General features: G+C 41.3%; 1 protein-coding gene across 1 annotated transcript in view; it reads left to right on the plus strand.

The window, feature by feature from the left end:
* The window catches only part of ACSS3 (acyl-CoA synthetase short chain family member 3), a 118873-nt gene that overhangs the window by 48198 nt on the left and 45351 nt on the right, over positions 1-25324 (plus strand). Inside the window, exons 8-9 of the mRNA XM_005279151.4 lie at positions 4755-4906; positions 17394-17497. Coding sequence (XP_005279208.2) covers positions 4755-4906; positions 17394-17497 — 256 coding nt within the window. The remainder of the gene's footprint in view (positions 1-4754; positions 4907-17393; positions 17498-25324) is intronic.

Consider the following 25324-nt stretch of genomic DNA (forward strand, 5'->3'; position numbering starts at 1 on the left):
AAGTGGCACTTGGGGAAGGGAAACAGAAGAAAACAGGGTCCTAATGCTCAGAGAGACAGAAGAGGTCAGCAGGATAATAGATTGGCATAGGAGTGAGCAGGAAGATACTGATATAGAGAAATTGATAAGATAGAAAGAAACGGATAGTGGAGAGTTCCCAGAGGAAATTCAGTGGCATCCTTGCCTGAAAAGCTATCGGACTGTGTGGCCTGAGCTGAGTGTTAGACTATATCCCCTGTCTAGCACTTTCCTCCCTTCCTTCTTGCTGTTCAACTGTTTTCCTGTTGCACCTGGGTTCACATAGGGGATAAAACTCGTATGTGGGGTGGGAAAAGATCTGTGTTAGCTCATTTTAAGACAGATTCTCTTTGTTTGGTTTAAAAGCATCTGCAGTCACCCGCGTCGGTTAAAGGTCTTCTTTTTAGAAACTTCCCCTTATCTCATTATTTAGTCTTTGAATCAGATATTCTCCCTACTTCATTCCTTTTGGCATTATAACTCATTATTTTCACGGCCTTCCTTCTACTTGCTATCAGGGCCTTTCTTTAAACACGTATGTAGTTCCTTAACCAATAAGCTAACTTGAATTCTTTAATTTTATATTTATCCTACAACCTTCCTAATACCAGTGCCAGTTGTTTTAACTACAAAGGTGTCATCTGCTTGGCAATACAGGACCAGGATTTGTCACCTAGAAGTTCGGAGTGCGGGGGTGCAGAACCAGGGGGGAGTTTGGAGAACCATGGCTCCCACACTTTTAATAGTGGGAGGGCCATGCCCACCCACTTTTCAGGGGCTGTGCTTCATGGCAGCGCCAGCACCTCCTGGGTGTGTGTGCGTGTGGGGTGGGGGCTGAGATGGGCCTTAGTCCCCAATCATCATGGGGCTCTGCCCCCTGCTGCTCCTCTTCCCCCTGAGGCCCTGGCCAGGCTGGGAGCCAGGCCCTGGTAAGAGCCGCCCAGGGAACCTGAGCCACTGTGGGGAGCTCCAGGTCCTCCATCTGCCCTGGCCGGCACATGGAGGTGGGGACATGGACCAGGGTCTGCTCTTGGGCACCCTGTTCCCCCCCGGGCAGGTGAAGGGTCTGGGGCTGGCAGCTCTTACTACAGCCTGGTTCCAGTTTCTGGCCTGGCCAGCGGGTGGGGCCTCGGGGAAGAGGTGAGGCCACTGTTCCAGCACTGAGGGCACTCCCCCCTTTTACGTAGGTTCCAGCGCTCCTGTCTGAGTGCAGATATGAAAGAGATGACTCATTATTATAAAAAGTGGAGATATAAACCTGGTGTGAGGGGTCCCCCCAGGGTGCAACCTAGAACTGGGGTACCGCTGATCCCTCTGCCATACCAGTCTGGGTTCCCTCTCACACAGTGATATTGTGACAAGCTGCAACCCCCTCCAAGCTTGCACTCTCACCAACATTCACAGGCAGGGACCACACCCAGCTGTGTTCATGAATGCTCTGGCCAGTCATTGCATGAACCAACAATAGAGAGTCTCCAGCCAGAATATCCCCAGCTCCCCAGCCTATGACCCCAGAGCTGTACTGTCCTGCTGTGGTCAAAAGCTCAACCAGTATGAATTTATTACCCAGTCCGCCCCTCCCTTGATGTGGAGAGGACATTCACAAAGCCTTTGTTAACTGAGCTGAGATTTTTCACTTCAGTCAAAGCACACTGTTTTAGGTAAAGAATATAAAATAGATTTATTAACTACAGAAAGATAGATTTTAAGTGGGTAAAACCATCTTTGGGTAAAACTCAATCACTTCAGACATAGAGTAATCAGATGTGCTGCTAATGACTATAAGTGGGGTCTTTGTGACTCATCCTTTGCTCCTGTGGCCAGTTAAAAGTTGTAGGTCACATTTGTAGGTTGCATCCATTAACAAGGACTGCTTGGACTTTGTCATTGACTTGCATAATGCTCTTCACTCAGCTACTGAATGGTTAAGACACTTAGACTAACACGGTTGACTTGATTGTCTAGATAAATGCTATCACAATATGTACATATATATGTAATGCACTCTAAATTCTCATTTATACCAGATGGTGGAGATTTGAGTTTGTAATATGCATTTGTTTGAGTGCTGTAGTGCAGCATGGTGACAATATGGTGACATTTGCAACAATCAAATGCTTGCTGTGCACTTGTGGCTTCTTGTCCAATGTTTATGCAAGTGGCATTTTCAATATGAAAGCTGTATATACCTCCTGACTTGGTTTGTGTGATACAGAAAGTTCATCTTCTAAGTGTGATCTTTCTAGTGAAAAGGCCCTGGCAATAGCTGTAGAGTTTTGCCTAAAAGTCACTCTGTTTTTACTTAATCTCTATCATTTAAAATAAACAGGTATGGTGACCTTCACTCCCTGCAGCAATCAGGAGCAATAAAAATTTTATTAGAAGATTGTGTGCCACCTGGTTTCCTTATTTACAGCACTGTAGAAAATGATTGGTGCTTTTTATCCCTAGCCATGCTGGGCAATCTGTCACATCTGGTTACTGTTGTTTACTATTCCCCTGACACGTTTTGAGATATGGAAAGTCAGTGCTTAGTAAAAAGCTGCTATTGTAGCACACCAAAATACAAAGGGACAGATTCTTGCCCCCTCTCCAGCCTTTTTGTGGCATGAAGGGGCCAGAAAGCCAGTATGAGCAGCCAGCTGGGGATTTTTGCAAAGTGAGGGGAATCCTGGGTAGCAAAGAGCCAGCATAATTGAATTCTACGTTACCACTGTGACAATCCGTGTCCAGACACCCCAGTGGGAGAACAGAAGGTTTGAACCTCCAAAATGAGCAGTTGGGACCAACTGGTTGCATACTGCATAGTTGTACTATAAAAGTGAATTGAGTGGGGTCTTTTATGAAAGCTTGTGATGTTCTGGACTTGGTCACTATGAGCTATGTATACTGACTGTGGTTATGAACCTAGGTGTTTAAGTACAGAGAAAACTGTGCTCCTGATCGGTACTGCAGTTTTATCATCGCCTCACAATAGGGCGGAGGAGCAGCCAAGAGGGGAGAGAACCCAAGCCCGTTCTTTACCCAAAACCAGCTTCAAGTGACCATGACCAGCCCAGGAAATGACAGTGGTTGACCATTAATGTTAATGGAAAGACATTGAGACAATTGGGTATTTCCCCACTTTGTATAGCAGTAGTGACTGTAGGGAAAAAAAACCTCCCAAACCTTTTAAAATGGAAGGGGTTTGAAGCAGCAGTAGTCAACTATTTTTTTTTGTCAAAGTCCAAATTTCTTGGTCAAGGTATAGTCAAGGTCCAGACTCCAGAGAAAATAATACCAATAAAAATAATACTAAGTAAATAAAAAGATTTTGGGGTCCATTCAAAAGCGTCTGACTATCCAGATTTTGCCCATGGTCCGTCTGTTGACTACCCCTGATTTGAAGTGAAATCCTCTTGAATTTGAGGGACAGTCTCGAAGGCAGGAGGCTGTCTATCAACACTGGATTCCCCACTATGACTAGGGACATGCTGGGAAACTGTTCAAAGAGAAAAGGTACCTTATTCTAGAAAAGAGATTTTATCTAATATGGAAGTGCAAAGCCAGCAGGTGTTTTTGCATATTTTCTGTGGAACTTGTCTATGTTTGCTTTTCCTTACTATTTCATCTTTAAATCCGTGGTTTTTCTATTAAATAAACCTTTTACGCCTAGCAGGTCTTGGTTGTGCAAACTGTGTGATGTGTGAGTGCAACAGTGAACTGATAACTGGGGGGTTGGTTTCATGCCTTTGGGGTGACAAACCATAGGGGAACAGTCCTAGTGTCTGGTACTTAAGAATTTGGGGAGGATGGTTTGGGAAGACTTGGGACTGGATGGGCTGTTGGTATCACCCTGCAAGGAGTAACTAGGCTGATGGAGGTCAGGGTAAGGCCTTGTGCTTGTGGGCAGGCTGCTGGTCAGAGATCTGAGCCATAGCAGGACAGCATTAAGACACCCCAAAGTTACTGGGCAGGCAGTTGCAGAACTCCTTGCTGTTCTGGGTGAACCCCAAAATATCATAACCACCTTCTGTGCCTCTGCACTGACAATGTAACTGGGAGAAAGGGAATGTGGCTGGAGTGGCTGCTGCTGTGCTCCAGGGATACCTGGGTGCTGAACCAGCCCATCATGTGAACCCCCAGTTTGGGGAGGCTAGCCCTCTGCCCCACCCCTTCTGCCCAAGGCCCTGCCACTTCCGTCCAAAGTCCTGCCTCCACTCTATACCCCTGCTCTTGCCTGCCAGGCCAGAGGAGCCCCAAGCCCCTCAACGTGACTGGGGTTGTAGTGGGAGCATTAGCAGAGGTTTGGGGACACTTAGCCTCCCCCAGCCTCCAATACATGCCGCCTATGCAGCCCATTGGGACTCTGAAGCTGTTCTACACTGTTCCAGGACCAGGGTTGGTGCAGAATTGACTCCCTCTGTCTCCATTGTAGAAACAGCTCTTTTGTGGCTCTCCTTTTAACACACATCCCTCCCCCAACTTTTCCTAGCTGCAGCTAGCACTTAAGTGAGCACAGTTGGAGATTGAGCTCAGAACCTTTTGAGTTTACTCTGAAACATGACTCCAGCTTGTGATATTAATGATATAGCATATGAATAATCTCATTGTATATTGACAAAGGTATTTCTAAAGTGTTTTTGAAATACAGTTGTTGATGTGTTGATTGCTATTGCTACGTGTTCAAGTCGTGAGCTGTCAAGGAATTATGAAATATTTTTATCCTATGACATTTTATATTAATCTCTCCATAGGGGAAGCCTGTGGGAACGCCAGATGCTGGTGCTTACTTCCGTGTGCTAGCAGAGCATAGAGTGGCTGCCTTTTTTACTGCACCAACTGCAATTAGAGCAATCCGTCAGCAGGACCCTGAGGCAGACTTGGGAAAGCAGTACTGTTTGACAAGGTGAATTAAGGATACATTGGAAATCATTTGTTATAGAAATAGACTTCATAGACTGAGGAGAGTATAATGTCTAGAGCTTTGAACACTTAAGCAGTAGAATATAAATATATAAAATACCAACTGTATTTTATTTATATATGTGTAAATGTGTATAGCGCATGTGTGATATATAAATAATCTACATATATTACACAAAATTTACATTAAAATAATAATAATAAGGTTGTAAAGTCAGGCACACAAAAAATAAGGAATGCCTCAATTAAAGTTGCCTGTGCAACCTCCTGGTCTTTAATTATGTCATCACATACTGCTTTTTCCACAAGACCCTAGCATCATTCAGTATACAGCATGAACAGTGCTCACCTAATGAGCAGCTAATCAGTGTGTTGTTTTGTCCTTGTGTTCATTGTGTTGTCCTAGGCCTTATTTGCTCCACACTATTCAAAGCCTGCTCTAAAGACAGAATTATTAATTTCCCCATGGGCTTTTCTGTAGTGCTCATCAGTATAGCGTTTGTGATGCATGCAGATGCTCATGATCTCTGTGCAGTGAGGAGGTGATATTTTTCTCATTTTACAGTTGGGGAGCTAAAATACAGAGAGATTAAAGTCAAAAGTGTACACTAATTTTGGCTGCACAATCTGAGCAAGCTGAAACCTGATTTTTCAGAGTTCTTAGCTTTATATGGCACTCCCATGTTCAAAGTACAGCTCGCACTGAATTCAGTTGCAGCTGTGAGTGCGCAGTACTTCTTCAAATTGAAGTCTCAAGTTGGGCACCCAGAAATTAAGGAACACACAGTTATGACCACCTGTGAAAACTTTGGTTTAAGTGACTTGCCTAACACTATATAAGAACTCTGTGGCCGAGGCAGGGATAGAATCTAGTTCTCCAGAACAACATTAACTGTGCCTTAACCACAAGACTTTCCTTTCTCTTCCTGCAATCCCCTGCCTCATTCACTTATAGGTAAGGCTAAGATTTTGTCATGGTTATTTTTAGCAAAAGTCATGGACAGGTCACAGGCAATAAACAAAAATTCCCAGAAAACGTGACCTGCCTGTGACTTTTGCTGCTGCGGCTCCATGGTTTCCCCTGCCACCATGGTGGCTGGGAGCTGTGGGGCCAGTTCCCCCTCATAGTTGTTGGGAGCTGCAGAGTGACCATATTTCCTAAAGAAAAAATGGGACACTCCCAGCCTCTCGCCCGAGGCATCCGCCTTCCCCTCCCATGTTCTCCACCGTCCCTGCACAAGGCTGTCGCCCATCACTGGAACCCTGAGGAGGGCCCCCTCAGGAGTCTGTCACCTGTCACTGGAACCTTGTTGCCTGTGGCTGCTGTCTCCCGTCGCTGGAACCCTGCCAGGGCCCCACTGGCTGCCAGCTCCAGAGTCCGGCAGCCCCTGGGGCTGAAGCAGAGAATGTCAGGGAGGTCTCTGGAAGTCTGTGACTTCCAAGACCTCCGTGACATAAACGTAGCGTTACTTATAGGGTAACCTTCTAACTTCTGCAACCAATGAAGCAGGGGTCCTACTGACAAGTTTCCTTTACTACACAGCCTTGATTGATTCCTAGACCACTGTCCATCTTGTGCACTGGATGAAGCAGGGGTCCTATGAAAAAATAGTATGTGATCATGTAATTAAAGATTGTATCATAGAATGTCAGGGTTGGAAGAGACCGGAGGTCATCTAGTCCAACCCTCTGCTCAAAGCAGGACCAATCCCCAGGCAGATTTTTGCCCCAAATCCCTAAATGGCCCCCTCAAGGATTGAACTCACAACCCTGGGTTTAGCAGGCCAATGCTCAAACCACTGAGCGCAAATTACATAAATAACCTTAATTCTGGTATTTCCTAACCGTTCCAGTCCTGTCTCCTCCTCACCCTTGGCTCCTTGTCCCAGTTCCATTCTCCTTGCTTTTCTAGTCTCTATTCCTCAGACTTCTGATCCCAGTCCTTGCCCAGCCAGTCCTAATCTTCCACTCTGGGCTCATGTTTGAATCCCAATCTACTCCAGCCGCAGATTTCCATTCCCTCATCCAATTCCAGTCTCCTCGCTCAGCCAAGCCTAGTACCCCCCTCTCAGCTACTCCTCTTATCTTTCTCTCTTCCTCCCTCCCTCAACTGACTCCCAGTCTCCCTCACAGGACTCCTCCCAGTTTTCTGTATGCACCCCAATTCCTTGTCAGCTTTTTCTTCTGTCTCCCACTGGTTCCTAGTTCCAGGCTTCTTGTTCACTACTTGCAATCTTCCTATCCTCCAGCTCCTCATGTGATCTGTGTCCCCAGTCCCAGTGTCCTTGACCAACAAGTTCCAGTCTCACTGCTCAGCCAGTCCCAGCCTACCTGCCCCATCTCCACCATACCCAGTCCCATTCTACCCCCTTCCAACTCTCTTGGTCTTTCTAGACTTTGTCCTAATCTGCTCCATTCCTTCCCCATGGCCCAGCTTTTGTCCCTTCAGCATTTGAATTAAGGGGCTTCCTCCTCCAGCCTGCCTGGGTGCCAGCAGGTGGATCATTGAGAGCACATGAGAGACAGGCTCCCTGCTGTCCATTCCGGTGCTTGGCCCCACCCTGTCCTGGAGCAGCTGGAAGTGACAATTACAGGGAAAATCTAGTTTTGCCCCTGTTGCCTTTGACTGAAGCATGTTCTGTTGCTCTGTGGAGACGGTACATGCACAGTGCATTCACGCATAGGAGATGTGAGGGAATGGAGCATGCTCAGTTGCTCTGTGGGGATGGCATGCAGAGTCTGGTCAGCATTAAGAGCTGTGAGAGGGATGAGCATGCTCAGTGAGGATGTATTCTGGAGATTTTAGCTGGTAAAATCGGAGTCTCTACTGAGTATGTGCAAATTGTGATTTTTTTCAGAGACTTAGAACTTGACCAAATTTGACTGGATTTTCACTGGGGTGGCAAAAGGCACATCGCTGTTACAAAGGTCCCCCCCTGTCAAATTTCAAGTCCCTGCTGCAAAGCCTGGGGGCACTAGTTTTCCGAAGAAAAGTTTGCCAGAATTTTTTTAACGTGCCTTGTTCTTGGAAATGGCTGAACAGTTTTGTCTGAAACTTAAAAAAAATCAATCTGAGGCAGACAGCTGGCATGAAAAATCTCAGTCGAATTAGTTACAGTTTGATAAATTATAAGCAACTGAAAAGCAGTGTTTTTTAATGGGAAGTGCTGGGCAATCTTAATAGGCAGTGCAACCTGCCCCACCCATAACATATGTGTAATTTATTTTTAGCAAAGACATATTTAAGTATTTCTGTTTAAAGTGCAGTTAAACAGTAAAATATGACTATAAAATTGGAATCTGGATGTTTCTTATCTGTGATTATCTCTCAGTGACTTCTGCATCAAATTTGGTCAGCTCACAAATAGAGACAAAGCCTTTAAGTACCAGTCCTAAAAACTCCTTCTGGGATGTGATAGTCAAGCTGTTCTTTCTGGCTCTGGCATCACCAGTAATAAAGATTGTGCATCTGGAACCTAGCTAACCATTTGGTTCATGTGTGATGAAGAGCAGAATCTCTGAACGTGTATGTGAGACCTTTTGGAAGACTCCAGTGCTGCCAACACCCAGCTATATATCTCCTTCTCCTCAGCAGATATGACTCATGCATTTCACCGATGTCACGATGCCTTCAAGAGACGAGCACCTGGATTAAAAAAAAAAATCTGTCTTCATTGGAAAGGGAGAGTGGGGAAAACACTTGGAGCTAGTCAAGGCAGTATCTTTCAGTTGTCAAGATGATGTTAGATGATAATAAATTGTATAGTCAGTTGCTTAGCCACGCTTTGGTTTGTTATGAAATATACTCAAGAGACCACATAATCAATGTCAGTCACGTTTATTGCTACAATCCAATAATAATATAATTCAGGAAAAGGGTTCTATAGGATACTAGTCTCCGGGAAGCCGTCTTTTTGTCCCAGTTCCTTAACTTGTTGTTCTGTTCCTTTCCTTATTTTTGTTCTGAATACTAGCATTCCAGGTATTGGTCTGTGAAGGTACCTTCTAGGTTTGTATCATGGTAGAACAATCATATAAGCTTGTCCTCTTCCTTTGGGATATTCCAGTACTGGCCTGTGAGAATAACTCCCTACCTGTTGCTATGGTAAAATACTCGTAAATCCTGGTCCTGACACCTTTCCTATCTACTTAATCCAAAGCTTACTTCAGGTAATGTAAGATGTTATGGGATATTTAGTATAGGATTATAGAAAAGGAATAGGCCAATTTAGGCTATTTAACTACAATAATATGTGTATTTAATGCATACTAATACATATACTATAATATATATAAACTGTATGGTGCAAATAATATATATTATTAATATATATATAAATATATATGCTAGCCAGCATATATTAGTCAGCAGTAAGGTTTAGAGGTAATATAAAAATTATTACTTTTCCCTGGTGGTACTCTGGCCTGTAAACTGATGCTGCTGAACAGAATGGTAACTACAGGCCTATTGGACCATAGAGTGATCTATTTTAAACATAACTTCAAGGAGCACACAGTGAAATTTAATTTTATCTGCATAGAGCTCAAGTTATTGTGGCTTTGTGCAGGGGAAATCTACCCTAACAACTTGAGGTATGAGACAGCTCCTGTGTCAGACTGCGGACATAGAATACTAGTAGGGTGACCAGCTAGCAAGTGTGAAAAATTGGGGTGAGGGTTAGGGGTAGTAGGCACCTATATAAGATAAACCCCTGAATATCAGGACTGTCCGTATAAAATTGGGACATCTGGTCACCCTAAATACTACCCACGTGTAACAGAGGTATTAGGCATTATTTACCTTGGCTGAAAGACAAATATGAGGGGTATATAGAAGTATACAAAATTATGTTCTTGTATTATGAGACAGGAAGAACAGAAGTTACTGATCTGGTGTTTAAAAAATGGCAAATTCAAACTAATAAGAGTAAATATTTTTTCAAACACCACGGAATTAAACTGTGTAACTCGCTGCTACAGGAAGTCATTGAGGCCACGAATTTACCAAGATTCAAATATAATGGACAACTGGTCTGATCCAGTATGGCAGTTCCTGTGCCCTACTAGATCTGTGCAATTGTAGATCACATAGCTCTGATCCCATTAGAATCCTTTGCATCAATTTATGGGGGTTCTTGTGAAGTCTCTTGCAGTGAGCTGAGGATGTAATGACTGACATGTTCCCTGTGGCCCTTTCGGTACAGCCCTGCTGTGCATTTTAAGTGGTGTGGAGATCATGCATGGGTCCTCTGCACCAAGGGAAAATTCATCCAGAGAGAAGAAAACCACTACCAACAAAAGTCGTAGAATTAGATTTAAAAAAACCCCCAAAGTATGCAAACTTATAATTTAATAATTTGTCTTTTACATGTTCAAATTATACCAGTCCATAGTCTCTAGATACATTTAGAAAGAATTAATAAAAACTCCATAATACATCCACCAACTTATATTTATGTTAGTAAATGCAAACTAAATCCCCAGCCAACCCCTTCAGACAACAGTTTGGAGACAAAGGCGGAGATCTTGCTAGGGGCACCACTCTCCCTTGCCAGGTAAAACTGGAGTACAAATTCCGGAGTGGACGGCTCTCCACTGAAAATACTCTTTCATGTGTTACACCCTAAATGGTGAAACTTAAAAAACTGTCAGGTCAAACACCTGGGCTTTCAGAAAATGGTATGAATAGAGAGGAATGTTTTCTTTTGTACTTAGGAACAGTGCCAAAAAAGTACATGATGTATTAGTCTTCCAAGATTGGATCCTAAATGCACTGATCTAAAGCTTTATGTAGCTTAATTCTTCTTCAGTGCATTTTGGATTGAAGCTTAATTACATTGATTTATAATGTCAGGAATCCAGGTTTCAGAGACAACGGTTTAGGACATGTTCACTTAACACAGAGGTCACAAGATTTCTTGCATATCAAGTTCAAGGATCAGGACTGTAATAATAAATGCATTGGCATATTGTAACCATTAAGGTTTAGGTGCAATTAAAAATATAAAATTGTTCATACCAGGACTTTTTTCATATGTATACATATATAGTGTTCTGCATCACTTACACACTTTTGATTTACTCCTCAGTAGGAGAAAATAATTCCATATTTCTTTTGCTTTAGTCTATTTAGCTGTGACACTCTTAGTACCTTTCCCAGACATGAAGAAGAGCTGTAGCTGTAAAGCTTGTCTTTCTCACCAACAAAAGTTGGTCCAGTCAAAGATATCACACTCACCTTGTCCCTCTAACTTTAGGCAAGTCTTTTTAAAGTTTTCTCTGTACATTTATGTCCCCATCTGTAAAATGGGGATACTTATATGACACTTAAGAGCTTATCCTCACTGCATTGTTAGCTCAAGCTATAATTTGAGTTTTGCCCCTAACCTGACTCCTGTGCACACACACATACAAGTTTCTAGCTGAAGCTACATGGTGTTTTAAGTTCAAACTATCTGGCCCATTCAGGGAAGGATGCAAGAGGTTGGGTGGGGATGCTTGAGGCTCCAGTTATGCAGCAGTTAGAGTTATAACAAATCATCAGCTGCTAACTGAATCACTCTGTGCTGCTAACCAAGTCCGTCTGTTTTAGTTTGAGTGTGGTCAGTCTAATTCAGGAGGTTTTCAACCTTTTTTCATTTGTGGACCCCTAAACAATTTCGAATGGAGGTGCGGATCTCTTTGGAAATCTTAGACGTGGTCTGCAGACCCCCAGGCATCCACAGATCACAGGCTGAAAACCACTGTTCTATGGTAACGACGACCTTTCACAGACCACTTAGACAGAATCTGTGGACCCCCAGGGGTCCATGGACCACATGTTGAAAACCACTACTCTAATTCAAGGTGGGCTACCTCAGGTAGACAAGCCCTTAGTTTTTTAATGTTTTCACAGTATAACTGTGAGATTTATTTTAATTCATTATAAAACCCCCAAGATGCATGGATGAAGTTCGACAGAATAAACACAGGCTGATAAATTTAGGTGCCCATGTTTAGGTTTCAGAGGTGGTGTGACTCTGCACCTCTCCTTAGCCCTTGGGTACCAAAATATAGAGTTATGTGCCTAATTATAGGTTTCCAAATTTGAAACATTTGGTCTGTTTCTACTTTAACCCATTCATGCTGTCTTGTATTGCCTGCCTCTTTTGAACAAACTTAGAAACTTCCTCATCTATCCTCCTCTGTTTGCCTGCTTCAACTTGCCACAGGTTGCTTTTTTCATGGCAGCAAAATGATATATATAAATTGGACTTAACTCTGATCCTTGTGGCAGTTGTAGTCATCATTCTCCATCTTGAACTGCTATGTAAAGTACTCTCTCAAGTCATTGTTAATTCAGAGGATGGACACTGATCCTAATTTACTGACCCCTAATTGATAATCAGTGGTCTCTTTAAAACTGCACAAGTTGTTTTTGTTTGTTTTGTTTGTTTTCTCCCACCCTATTAACTTTTGGCTACTACTAGAAAATTGCCTAGCATGTAGAGCGATGCTGTGAATGGAGCCAAAGACTCATGTCCAAGGAGAGGAAATCACAGTTACAGCCAATAGTATTAATACAATTAAGATTAATTGTTCTAGTTAATACAGCTTTCGTTATTCTTTGGAATCTTGCCTCCTGAGATGTTTCCTTTTGCAAACAATTAGATTGCTCCACTGAACTGGAGTAAAAAAAATATTGAAGAATAACATCTCATTTGGTGAGCTCAGTTTAATTTGTGAAGGAATTAAGTTTTTATTATAAATCTATTGGGATGGAACATTGCTATAAGCTTCATCACAGCAGGATCCTGCTAATGCTGCAAAGAAAGGAATACTACTATGAATCATCTCAACCCCCTTTCTCTCTTGGGTTGTTATCATTGACAATAATTGGAAGTGTTGCCGCACACGAGACATTTTGTCCAGTGTGTTACACTGAAACTCACTGAACGATGACTAATAAAGAATTATAGTGCCAAACAAACTTTGCGCTCATTAATGTATAGAATTGATTGTCAATTTTTTGTAAGGGAAATGTCTATGAAAATAGTACACTGTTTGACACAAAACCATATTCTTCAAACATGAAGCATAATGTTTATGTGACTTTATTATGTGATTAAAATACTCTACATCAGTGGGTCATGCATGATGAACATCACACACAGTCTCTTGCTCACTCTGTCTCTCTCAAAAAAAAACAACCAACCAAAACAAACAAAAACGTTTTCAGGAGAAATGCAGAACCCTGAATTCACGTTCACCAAATTAGTGAAATATAAACAATTTTCAAATATTTTGTATGTATTTGTAATGATTATGGGCTTAGTCTTGCACACATGTATGTGTGTAATTTTATTCACACAAGTATCCTATTGAAGTCAATGTGGCTGCTCATGTAGGTACAGTTATGCAGTCATTTATCTTTTATGTCTCTCATTGGACCCAAGTTCAAAGTTTTCTGCTGCTCCTCAAAAAGGAGGGGGTGATTGATCTAAGTTACACAACTTCAGCTACGTGAAGTCGACGTACTTAGACCTAATCACCGCAGTGTCTTCACTCCCATACTCCGCTGCGAGAGGTGCAGGCGGAGTCGACAGGGGAGCGGGCGGTGGAGTACGGGAGTCGATGTGGGAGCGCTCGGGAGTCGATTTATTGCGTCTAGATTAGATGCAATAAATCGACCCCTGCTGGATTGATCGCTGCCCGGCAATCCAGCAGGCAGTGTAGACATACCCTAAGTGTCTATGGACAGATACGGGGTATAAGAACAGGCACATGAAAAGTGGTGTGTGAATTATTTGGAAATGAGAAGTGCATGTGATATAATATAACAATGGGACTATGCACGTGAGTAAAGTTACTGTGTAAGAGTTTGCATAAGACCTGTAGTCTGCTAGTATGTTCTAAGTTCTAGATCCTAAATAATATTTTGTGTTGTAGGGACCTACTTAAAAAGCACTTCAATTCACCTTCAAGACCTTACCATACTGAAGGGGGAGTGAAATGAATTTGTAGTGCTTCATGAGGGATGACAACTTGTGACAAAGAATATGATAAAACATGATGTTAAAAGCTTGTGTGGGTTTAATACATGGTTATAGTACTATTTAATTTAATAATAATAATAATAATAATAATTAATATAAATGCAAATAGCACCTATTGCTACTGCCAAAAGGTGCATCTGTTTCTGCTGCAGTTTGCTAGAGAACATCCTCCAGATGAATAGAATTCTAACACACGTTATGATGTCAAGTACATACAGCATCAATTGAGTGTTTAATGTGCATGCAGAGTATTGTTCAGCAAAGAGGTGGCTATAATAAGTGTGCTATCTTATTGTACTATTTGGAAATCTAAATGATTTGTAAACTCTTAGAATATGGACCTTTCAACAGGGTTTCAAATGCTATATATATCGTCTCCATTGTTGTTTGCCTCTGAAATTTACAGGTTGCTTTTAGGCCAGTCTCTCTCTGTCTATCTGTCTCTCTCCTAGGTCTCACATAATTTACAAATTTTCAAAGTATTATTTTTATTTCATATATGACTTAGAAGATTTGCTTTAAGATTATTCATGCACATTGGTTGTAGTTCTGGGAAGGGGGTTAGCTTCAGTAGTTGCTAGAAATCCCATTTTGAAATTACTGGTTCAACTAAGGTTAGGAAACTATTGAAAATCAACCTTAAATTGGAACACTGTTTACAACTTCAACTATAGAGAGACTACTGGTCTTTCCATAAAACAACTTAATTTCTGTGTAATTGGTTTCTTATTGTCTCTGATACTTTTTCCCCACTCATTTTTGGTATCTTCCCGTCATTTCTTGACTTCTTTTCCTGTTTACACAGGGTCAGAAGTGCCCACGCTTCTTTGCCATTCCTTGCAGTCCATGGTACAGGTTTGTAGGCTTGGAGGTCCAGGCCTTTTCTCTTCAAGCTTCTCTTGACAAAGTCTTTCCAACATATTCTCAGTCTTCCTTTCTTGCTGTTCGCTTCCTCCCATGTTTTCTTTGCTTGTCGTCTTTCTCCCATTCTTATCACATGTCAAGCTCACCTCAAACATGCCAGCTTATCTGTCACTGAGAGTCCCAAGTTAATCTTCCTCCTGCTTTCTTCCCTGTACACTCTGTCTACCCTCTGCATGCTAGCCATTCTCCTCAGTATATTATTGTCTACTACTTATTTCCTTTTCTTCCATCTCTGTAAGACCCACCATTTCCAAACCATACAGCAGGTGGGACAACCATGCAGCAAACACTGTTCCTTTCAGTTAGTTACTTAGTTGCCCATCCCACAGTACTTCTGTCACCTTTTTCACATTAGTTTCTTGTTTTCACTTTTCCAGTTCTTTCTCTGAAGGCACTAAATGTACTTCCCAAGTACACATTCTTTCTTCTGATTCAGTTTTTCTCCTAAAACATCAGTCAACCTCTCTTCTTCCACCTTCCCTACTTGCATAACTTCAGTGTTCTTTGTGTTTTTCTCAGGATTAGTGAGTAGTGCGTAGCAGTTAAAACCTACATTTATCATTCTTTCAAATTTCTGTCTCATTACAAATATTATATTTATAGTACTCCTTCCCTTCTTAAAGCCATGTTGCTCCTCTTCTATAGTTTCCTATACCTTGCATCTCAGTCTTGCTTCCAAAATTCTCTCAAGGGCTTTGAGAACCTGACTTAACAGGATGATGCCCCAATAGGTGTTTGGATAATCTGCATCATCCTTATCCTTCCAAAAAGGCACAATCAATCCCATTCTTCAGTCATCTGGTATCCTACCTTGCTCTAATAAATCACATATCTGTGAAGCCATGTTACTGCAGTATCTCCAGTGGCCTTGATCATATCAACAATTTTTATGTTCACCAGTTGCTTTACCAATGTTTCTCTTATCCAGTGCTGCTTCTGCCTCCTCTGTAGAGATCAGTATCTTTTGAGACTTCCACATACTTGTTGGTGCTTGCATTTGCAGCTTTCACTTCTCATTTAACAGCCTATGAAAATATGTTTTCCATACCTCTACCATCTCCATAGAGTTACTCACCACATGATTCCCATTCTTCTCACATAAAGAATTCTTCATACTTTGTGCTTCATTGTTTCTCTATTTGGCCAGCCCCCAAACCAATTTCCTGCTACCATCTTCCTCCAGCTTTCAGTATCATTCCTCTTTTGCCACCATTCTTACCTTAGCCAACTGCCTTTTTAGCCTCAATTTCTGTTTACATTTTTGATTCTCATGATCAAGAACTGCTTCCTCAAACTCTCTGAATTATTCATTCTTTGTTTTTAACTTCTTTTTTACATCAGACTTGCACCACCGGCTTGTTCTCTCTGAAAGCACCCCATCTTACCACTTATTCTGCCACGTTACCTCTGCTGCTTTGATGAAACATTCTTTAAACTTCCTCCATTCTCCCTCCACTGACTTCATTGTTCTTGGCAAAGTATGAAAGCTTTCCTTTACTTTTTGGCAGAACTCTTTCTCTCCTCCCCACCTCCATTTATATAACCACCAATGCAATTTCTTCCTCAGCATCATCATCTTTCCTGGTTTCTCAGGCTGCGATTTTTTTTTAGCTGTTAGTACTTTGTTGTTCTGCCACATAATCTGTCAGTATAACCTTTTTGTTTTTCACCATTTTCATATGTTCTCTTCTTATCAAAATATAGTCCACCTGGGGCATGCTTTTTCCACTGTAGCATGTCACCAGGTGGGATTCTTTTTTTTTGAACCACGTATTTGCCACTGAGAACCCATTAAACAAACAGTGCTCAACCCATTTCTTTCCTTCTGCCTTTTTTACCAAAGCTAGATTTACCCTCCATTCCATCTACTGGGCACCCTTCACCAGCATGGCAGTTTTAATCACCACTAACAAGGAGTTACTCTCAACCATGACCACTAACTCTGCCAGATCATTTCTAAAGCTCTCCGTCTCTTCCATAGTTCTACCTTGTTTAGGAGCATACGCTGACATAACACACGCATTCCTACTCTCTATCTTCAACATTCTGCCATCCATTGTTCTCCTTTATACCCTTATGAAAACCTCAGCAATCTCCGGGCTCACAATCAGAGCTCCTTTTTGGTATATTGTATTCGTTTTAAGAAGAACAGGAGTACTTGTGGCACAGCTATTGACACTGTACACAATTTCTATATTTTATCTGTTTTAAATTTAATACATTTTTATATTTAAGTTTACTCTTCTTGAATTGTTAAGCTAGTCATGGTGTCCCAAGGCCTTCACATTTTAAAAAAGAGGCTATTTTTAAGTATTATATTAAGAAGTATACATTAATATCCATAGGAATGCAATTTCCATTCAGTAAGCTGGAACAGAAACACACTTTCCACCCTTCAACATCTTGGACATAGATCACATGTTTCTAAAGTTTATAGAGAAATACATTCCTTTTCTGTTTTACCTTTCCTTGTCAAGCATTAACATCTAAAATTTTTACCATTTTATTTAGGTTCCGAACATTATTTGTAGCTGGTGAACGCTGTGATGTGGAGACATTAGAATGGTCCAAAAAAGTCTTCAAGGTCCCAGTGTTGGATCACTGGTGGCAAACTGGTGAGCACTTTGCAATATTGTTTGAAATTCTCCCTCTCCTTCCCCCTCACCAAAGCTTTACAGACTTGATTCCTGTTTTCTGCAAAGCAATCACTACAGGTGGATCCTTCCATCCACATGACTTTCTCTTTATGTTTGCATGGGGTCCTATTTCTTTAAAGATCCACTTATGCTTTTCTGGATGGGGGCGGAAAGCAGTACATATTTATTTTAAACACACTGTTTGCTAATGTGGAAAACACAATATAGTGTTTTCTGATACCTGTGTTTAAAAGATTTAACATCATTATTATCATCACTGCACGCGCGCTACACTGACTGGCTCAGCGTGTGTCTACCCTACGCCGACAGGTGCGGGTAACCCGTTGAACCCCATTCGTGATGGGGATCGGGGATTGCAATTATTCCCCATGAACGAGTAGTTATGCGACCCCCGAGCGGTCGGCGTCCAACTTCTTAGAGGGACAAGTGGCGTTCAGCCACCCGAGATTGAGCAATAACAGGTCTGTGATGCCCTTAGATGTCCGGGGCTGCACGCGCGCTACACTGACTGGCTCAGGGTGTGTCTACCCTACGCCGACAGGTGCGGGTAACCCGTTGAACCCCATTCGTGATGGGGATCGGGGATTGCAATTATTCCCCATGAATGAGTATATTATACATGTACATGTGTTATCCTCTCACACAAAACTTGATCTATTAGAGAAGATTTTAGATTTAATTTATACACTTTCAGTCTATTTTATGTATGAAAAAATATGGCACACTATAGGCTCCTCAGTTTTTGGTCATGTTCCATTTGGACCTGATCCAGCACCCATTAAATGACTACCATTGACTTCAGTGGGAGCTGGATCGAGCCCGTAGGTCACAATGGGAGAATCAAAAGCACCAGTGTATGTGTAACTGTGTGTCACAAATTCTGGTGACAGTTAGACAGCTTGGTTCTGGCCGTTAGACTGAACAGCTATTTACCATAACTCTGAATGCCGTGTGTGTGTCTCTATGTAATATATATAAAATTATCAGAATGGGCTTCATGTGTTACATAAACTAAGCACGTTAGAAAAGCCTTATGCTTGTTTTTTTTTTGGATCTCTTTGTGCCAAGAATATTCCTTTCAGTTTCTGTTCATCACTGTTTGAATATAGAATTTCACAGATCTTTGTATGAGGCAGAAAGCTTTCTGCCTGCTCCATGATGGGTGGCACATGGAATGGGCATGAGGCAGAAAAATGTGGTTTAAGGATACAGTGTTGCCTGGAATAGAGAAGTTTCTTTAGTTCTGATCTGATCTGATTTGATTTACCATATACAATAAAACCAGTCTAGTGGGCTTAAAGTGCAGTTTATTTGTATAAACATTTCAGCACTTGTGTGAGATATTCGAAAGATAATGGTGTTGCCTGTTACTTAATCCTTGTGCCTATTAGTTGATAAAAATAAAAGTGTTACAGCATGGAGAGAGAACCTATTTTTTTTCTTCCTGTGCAACTTTAGTAATACTGAAGGATAGATTCATAAATAAAACAATCCATTTTCATTTCTGATAGGTTTGAATAAAACTTGTGCCGTTCTATGCAGCTAGTGCACCCAGGCTTAAAGAAAAGGCTCCCTGATGTCTGAGAACAAGCATTTGTCATTCTTAGCAGGAGACTGTGTTTCATATTAGTTTTTTTTTAACGTAGCGAAATCTTATGATGATCCTATGTCAGTCTGTTGTCACTTTGAAGAACATTTTATTAAGTGGATTTCCATTGTTGTGAAAGATTACTGATTCCTATACTAAATAAGTCTTCAGTGCATTAAATCATACCCTGTGGAGATCCATTCAATTACATTTGAAAATTCTGAGCTTTGGAGCAAGACAGTTCATGCCAGATAATGCTGGATGACTGCTGTAATTTAAGCAGGTGTTAGACAGTTCGTTTGGTCCTATGAATCAGAGTACATTTTATAAAAGTATTACAGAGGTAAAGAATTTAATAGTTATGAATTATTGACAATCTGGCATAGAGAGAGAGGAAATCTCTCAGACAGGCAGGTCCCTAGCTATTTAGGGCTTCATAGGTCGATACCAACGCCTTACTCTCTACCTGCAAACCAACATGCAGCCAATGCAGATCAGAGCAAAGTCACAGATTCCAAGGCCAGAAGGAACCATTGTGATCATTTAGTCTGACTTCCTGTATGACACAGGCCAGGGAACTTCGCCAAAATAATTCTGAGTGCATATCTTTTAGAAAAATACATCCAATCTTGACTTTAAAATTCAGTGATGGAGAATCTACCATAACCCTTAGTAAATTCATCAAATGATTAATTACACTCACTATTAAAAAGGTAAGGCTTTTATTTCCAGTCTGAATTTGTCTAGCTTTAGCTTCCAGTCATTGGATTGTAATTGTACCTTTCTAATGAAGAGCCCATTATCAAATATTTGTCCCCCATGTAGGTACTTATAGACTGTAATCAAGTTACCTCTCAACCTTCTCTTTATTAAACTAAATAGATTGAGCTCTTTGATTCTGTTACTGTAAGTTGTGTGTTTCTAATCCTTTAATCTTTGTTGTGGCTCTTCTTTGAACCCTCTCAAATTTATCAACATCCTTCTTGAATTGTGGGCACCAAACTGAACACTGTATTCCAGCATCAGTCGCACCAGTGCAAAATATAGAGGTAAAATAACTTCTCTACTCCTACTCAAGATTCCCCTGTTTACACATGCCAGGATCATTTTAGTTCTTTTGGCCACAACATCACTCTAGGAGCTCATATTCAACTAATTATCCACTAAGATTCTCACATTTTTTTCAGAATCACTACTTCCCAGGATAGAATCCCCAATCCTGTAAGTATGGTATGCTCACAGTTGCCACATTCTGCACTAACTTCAGTTTTCTAGATGATTTAAGGTGAAGTTCCATGTACAGCACATTGCTGTAGTGTAGTATTAAAGTGACAATGTGATACCATAATAGCAAGGCCGCATCTGAAAGAAATAGTTATGCCTTCCGGACCAGATGCAGATGAAAAAATGTTGTCCTGATTACCGCTGCTGTGCGATCATCTAACAGCACTTAGGGTTACATCAGTACCCATAGACTGCAAACTTGAGTAATAAATGATAGAGAAACACACCCTCATTTGTATGGCCAGATATAATTCTTGCCATATGTTTGGGTTGTTTCCCCAGTCTTACCAATTTCACTTCCTTCTTGCCTAGGCTGAGCTTCAGTCAGTTATCCATGGCACAGCATCTATCAAATGCTAAGTAAGGCATTAGACAGCATGGTTGTCAGTGGCATATTAAAATACCATAGTACATATCTCCTTAATCGGTCTGTATACACTTGGAGTAGAAAGAAAGAAGGTGAAGCCCTGAGGGACCACTCTTTGACAGAAAAGCATTTGCCAGCAATGACCATCTGGAACCTCTTTAGGAGATAGGAATGAAGTCTGTGAACCCTAATGGAAGAAAATGGGGCAAGTCAACAGTGCTTCATGGCCAATGGTATTTATGAGAGCCGATAGATCTGACAGTATCAATATGTATCAGAGGGGTAGCTGTGTTAGTCTGTATCCACAAAAACAACGAGGAGTCCGGTGGCACCTTAAAGACTAACAGATTTATTTGGGCATAAGCTTTCATTAAGGTGCCACTGGACTCCTCAGTATCAGTATGGGTACTTGATCTTTATCAGCAGATCATCTAGCAAGGCATCCAGAATACTCCACACTCTGTACCCAGATTGACAGGGGTCAGGGAGATTTTGTACGTCAAAATGCTCTGAGAATTGTTTTGCCACAGTACCCTTAACCAAAAATGGAAAATTGCGATCCTGGGAAAAATCTTGCTATTAGCACCAGCACCAAGTGATGGCCTCACAACAACTTCCTTTACAGAAATCGGCAACCTGTCCTACATAGGTCATTGGCAGTCTCTACCAGCTGGGGATGCTGTTCTTCCCTGCTTGCCTTGCTCAGAAAAGAAGCACTTGGTTGCAAAGCACAGATTGTAACACAAAATATTCCTAACGTCTCTAGTATCTCAGGGAGCATCATTGGCCTAAACTTAGCCAGAACAGGCTTAATCACTCTGCATCTGCTGAAGTGGATATTTCAGGCCAATCAATTTTCTCTTCAAAGTAACATGCAATTTCCTCGCAATGGGAGGTACTCGCTTCAGTTGGAATAACCAAAGCTGTCCATTACTTGAAACAACTCTGCTGATCAGGAGTAAGCCAAAGCTAAAAAATAAACTCCTGTTTGCCTCATGCACATCAACTGCAAAAAGGCTTTAAAATTGTTATAGTGCTATTGGTCAGATCCAGCCCACTTCTGTCATTTGGTACTTTAGACATCTTTTTCTCTCACTTTATTTGTCACAGATCACCTGTAAACCATGATGACATACTAGAATGGAGCCAGGGAAGATGATATCTAGGGGCTGGGTCAATAATACATTTTTTGTTTTCTTTTAATTGCTTTTATAGAAAGTCTTATGACAAATTATATACACATTTTATAAAAACAAACATTAAATATATAATTTGCATATCTTAGAAGATATGATTGTATGTGTTTGGAGTAGGGGAGGTTTGAGAGACCTACCTATGGATGGGAGTAGTGCATTTGAACATTGTGTTCATCTATGTATAGAGAAGGGATAATTTTGTTTTGGTTTTATGCATATATTAGTGCAGGTGCTTGGTTTTTGCATATTTATAGAAAAATAATACTTTGCATTTAAATAGCATTTTTCATCTTCAAAGTGGTTGTTCAAACATGAGCTAATTAATTCTCATAACACCCCCGTGAGGTAGGTAAAGTGTTATCCCACTTTCACAGATGTGGAAATTGAGGAAGAGAGATGACTTGCCCCAAGCCACACAGCAAGTCATTACAGATTCAGGGTTAGAGCTCTGAAGTTCCTGTGCTCAAAGAAAAAGTTTCCTGTCATGCTTACATATGTTTTGTTCTGTGTGTGTGAGTGAGTGATGGGTAATAGAAAATACATTTGGGTCCCAGCATTATGTGTGTATTGGTGTTTTAAGGGAATATAATTTGCCTCTGGCAGGTTTTTCTAGTTAAGCATTCCAAATAAATATCATGTAAGGTACTTCGACAAAAATATCTTTGAAGTATCCTAAATCTTTTAAAATTCAGGAATTATAATTGGTATGTCCAGTTTTCCAAGGAGGTGCCCATTTTCCTTAGCATGGATACATGAGGAAATACTGAGAATGGATTACTCCCATTAGAGCTGGAACCTGGATTTTAGTAGAGGAATATAATTGTCACTCCAAGACCTCTTCATTGCTGTAATTGAAGAGGTGATGGTTGTGAAAGTTTGCATTAGAGATCCTCCTCTGCATTGAGCTGTTAGTTATTCAGTGCCAGTAAAACAAAGATATGAAGTGAAATTGTCCAATCATTTTTTCTGTCTTCAAAAAAAGGTAAACAAATAAGATTTCCTTCTATTTCTATTAAGTGTAAGAAGCAAGGCTCATTTGACTTGTAGATACAAGACAAGGAGATATCTGAGATCTGACTGAGGAGATATATGAGCCATTAGGAATTATCTTTGAAAAGTCATGGAAGAGGGGAGACATTCCAGAAGACTGGAAAAGGGCAAATAGAGTGCCCATCTATAAAAAGGGAAATAAGGAGAATTACAGACCAGTCAGCTTAACTTCTGTACCTGGAAAGATAATGGAGCAAATAATTAAGTAATCAATTTGCAAACATCTAGAAGATAATAAGGTGATAAATAACAGTCAGCATGGATTTGTCAAGAACAAATTGTGTCAAACCAACATGATAGCTTTCTTTGACAGGGTAACAAGCCTTGTGGATGGGGGGAAGCGGTAGATGTGATATATCTTGACTTTAAGGCTTTTGATACTGTCTCGCATTACCTTCTCATCAACAAACTAGGGAAATACAACCTAGATGGAGCTATTATAAGGTGGGTGCATAACTGGTTGGAAAATCGTTCCCAGAGAATAGGTATCAGTGGTTCACAGTCATTCTGGAAGGGCATAACGAGTGGGGTCCCGCAGGGATCGGTTCTGGGTCCGATTCTGTTCAATATCTTCATCAATGATTTAGATAATGGCATAGAGAGTATGCTAATAAAGTTTGTGGACAACACCAAGCTGGGAGGGGTTGCATGTGCTTTGGAGGAAAGTATTAAAATTCAAAAGGATCTGGACAAACTGGAGAAATGGTCTGAAGTAAATAGGATAAAATTCAATATGGACAAATGCAAAGTATTCTACTTAGGAAGGAACAATCAGTTGCACACATACAAAATGGGAAATGACCGGCTAGGAAGGAGTACTGCGGAAAGGGATCTGGGAATCATAGTGGATCACAAGCTAAATATGAGTCAACAGTGTAAGGCTGTTGCAAAAAAATTAAACATCATTCTGGGATATATTAGCAGGAGTATTGTAAGCAAGACACGAGAAGTAATTCTTCCACTCTACTCCACGCTGATTAGGCCACAACAGGAGTATTGCATCCAGTTCTGGATGCCACATTTCAGGAAAGATGTGGACAAATTGGAGAAAGTCCAGAGAAGAGCAACAAAAATGATTAAAAGTCTAGAAAAATGACCTATGAGGGAAGATTGAAAAAAATTGGGTTTATTTAGTCTGGAGAAGAGAAGACTAAGAAGGGACATAACAACAGTTTTCAAGTACATAAATGGTTGTTGCAAGAAGGAGGGAGAAAAATTGTTGTTCTTAACCTCTGAGGATAGGGCAAGAAGCAATGGGCTTAAATTGCAGCAAGGGCGGTTTAGGTTGGACGTTAGGAAAAACTTCCTAACTGTCAGAGTGGTTAAGCACTGGAATAAATGGCCTAGGGAGGTTGTGGAATCTGCATCATTAGGGATTTTTAAGAGCAGGTTGGACAAACACCTGTCAGGGATGGGCTACATAATACTTAGTCCTGCCTTGAGTGCTGGGGACTGGACTAGATGACCTCTTGAGGTCCCTTCCAGTTCTATGATTCTGTGATACAGTCTCTTAAAGAAATCTCTCCAACTACAAATGTGATGTCCACTCAGAGGGGTCTGCAACTTATTCACACATACACCTCTACCCCGATATAACGTGGTCCTCGGGAGCCAAAAAATCTCACCGCCTTATAGGTGAGATTGCGTTATATCGGGTCCGGTCCAGTATGGCGTACCGGCAAGAGCCAGTACGCCACGCTGGATTGGACCGGCTTCCCTGGCAGTGATTTAAAGGGCTCGGTGCTCCAGCCGCTGAGGGGAGCCCCGGGCCCTTTAAATCACCACCGGAGCTCCGGCAGCGAGGCTCGGGCAGGGATTTAAAGGGCCCGGGGCGCCACACGAATTCGGATATAACGCGGTAAAGCAGCGGGGCTCGGGTGGCGCTTTAAAGGGCCCGGGGCTCCCCGCTGCTTTACCGTGTTATATCCGAATTCGTTTTATATCGGGTCGCGTTCTATCGGGGTAGAGGTGTACTTTGAAAGAGAATTGTACAAATCTGCTTTTGTGGAAATAAGCTGCCATAAATGGAGTATATAAGAGCAGTTTGAGCATTAGGTATCAAGATAGATATCGTGGTGTTTGGCACAGTATGGCTGCTCAAAAGGTGGCTGTTGTTTGTATAACATAATAAGGGCCTTGAGTACTCTGTAGCACGAGACCAAATTCCCTGTCAGCAACCCGATAAATTCCATGGCAAAATTTAATTTACTCTGTCATCATGAAATATCCTTCATTCCCATCCCTGTCTTCTCTCAAACACAGAGAACGATTATTATAATTACTGCTGTTATTTATTATTT

This window comes from Chrysemys picta, chromosome 1 (assembly GCF_011386835.1).
Source record: "Chrysemys picta bellii isolate R12L10 chromosome 1, ASM1138683v2, whole genome shotgun sequence".
Taxonomy (NCBI): Eukaryota; Metazoa; Chordata; order Testudines; family Emydidae; genus Chrysemys; species Chrysemys picta.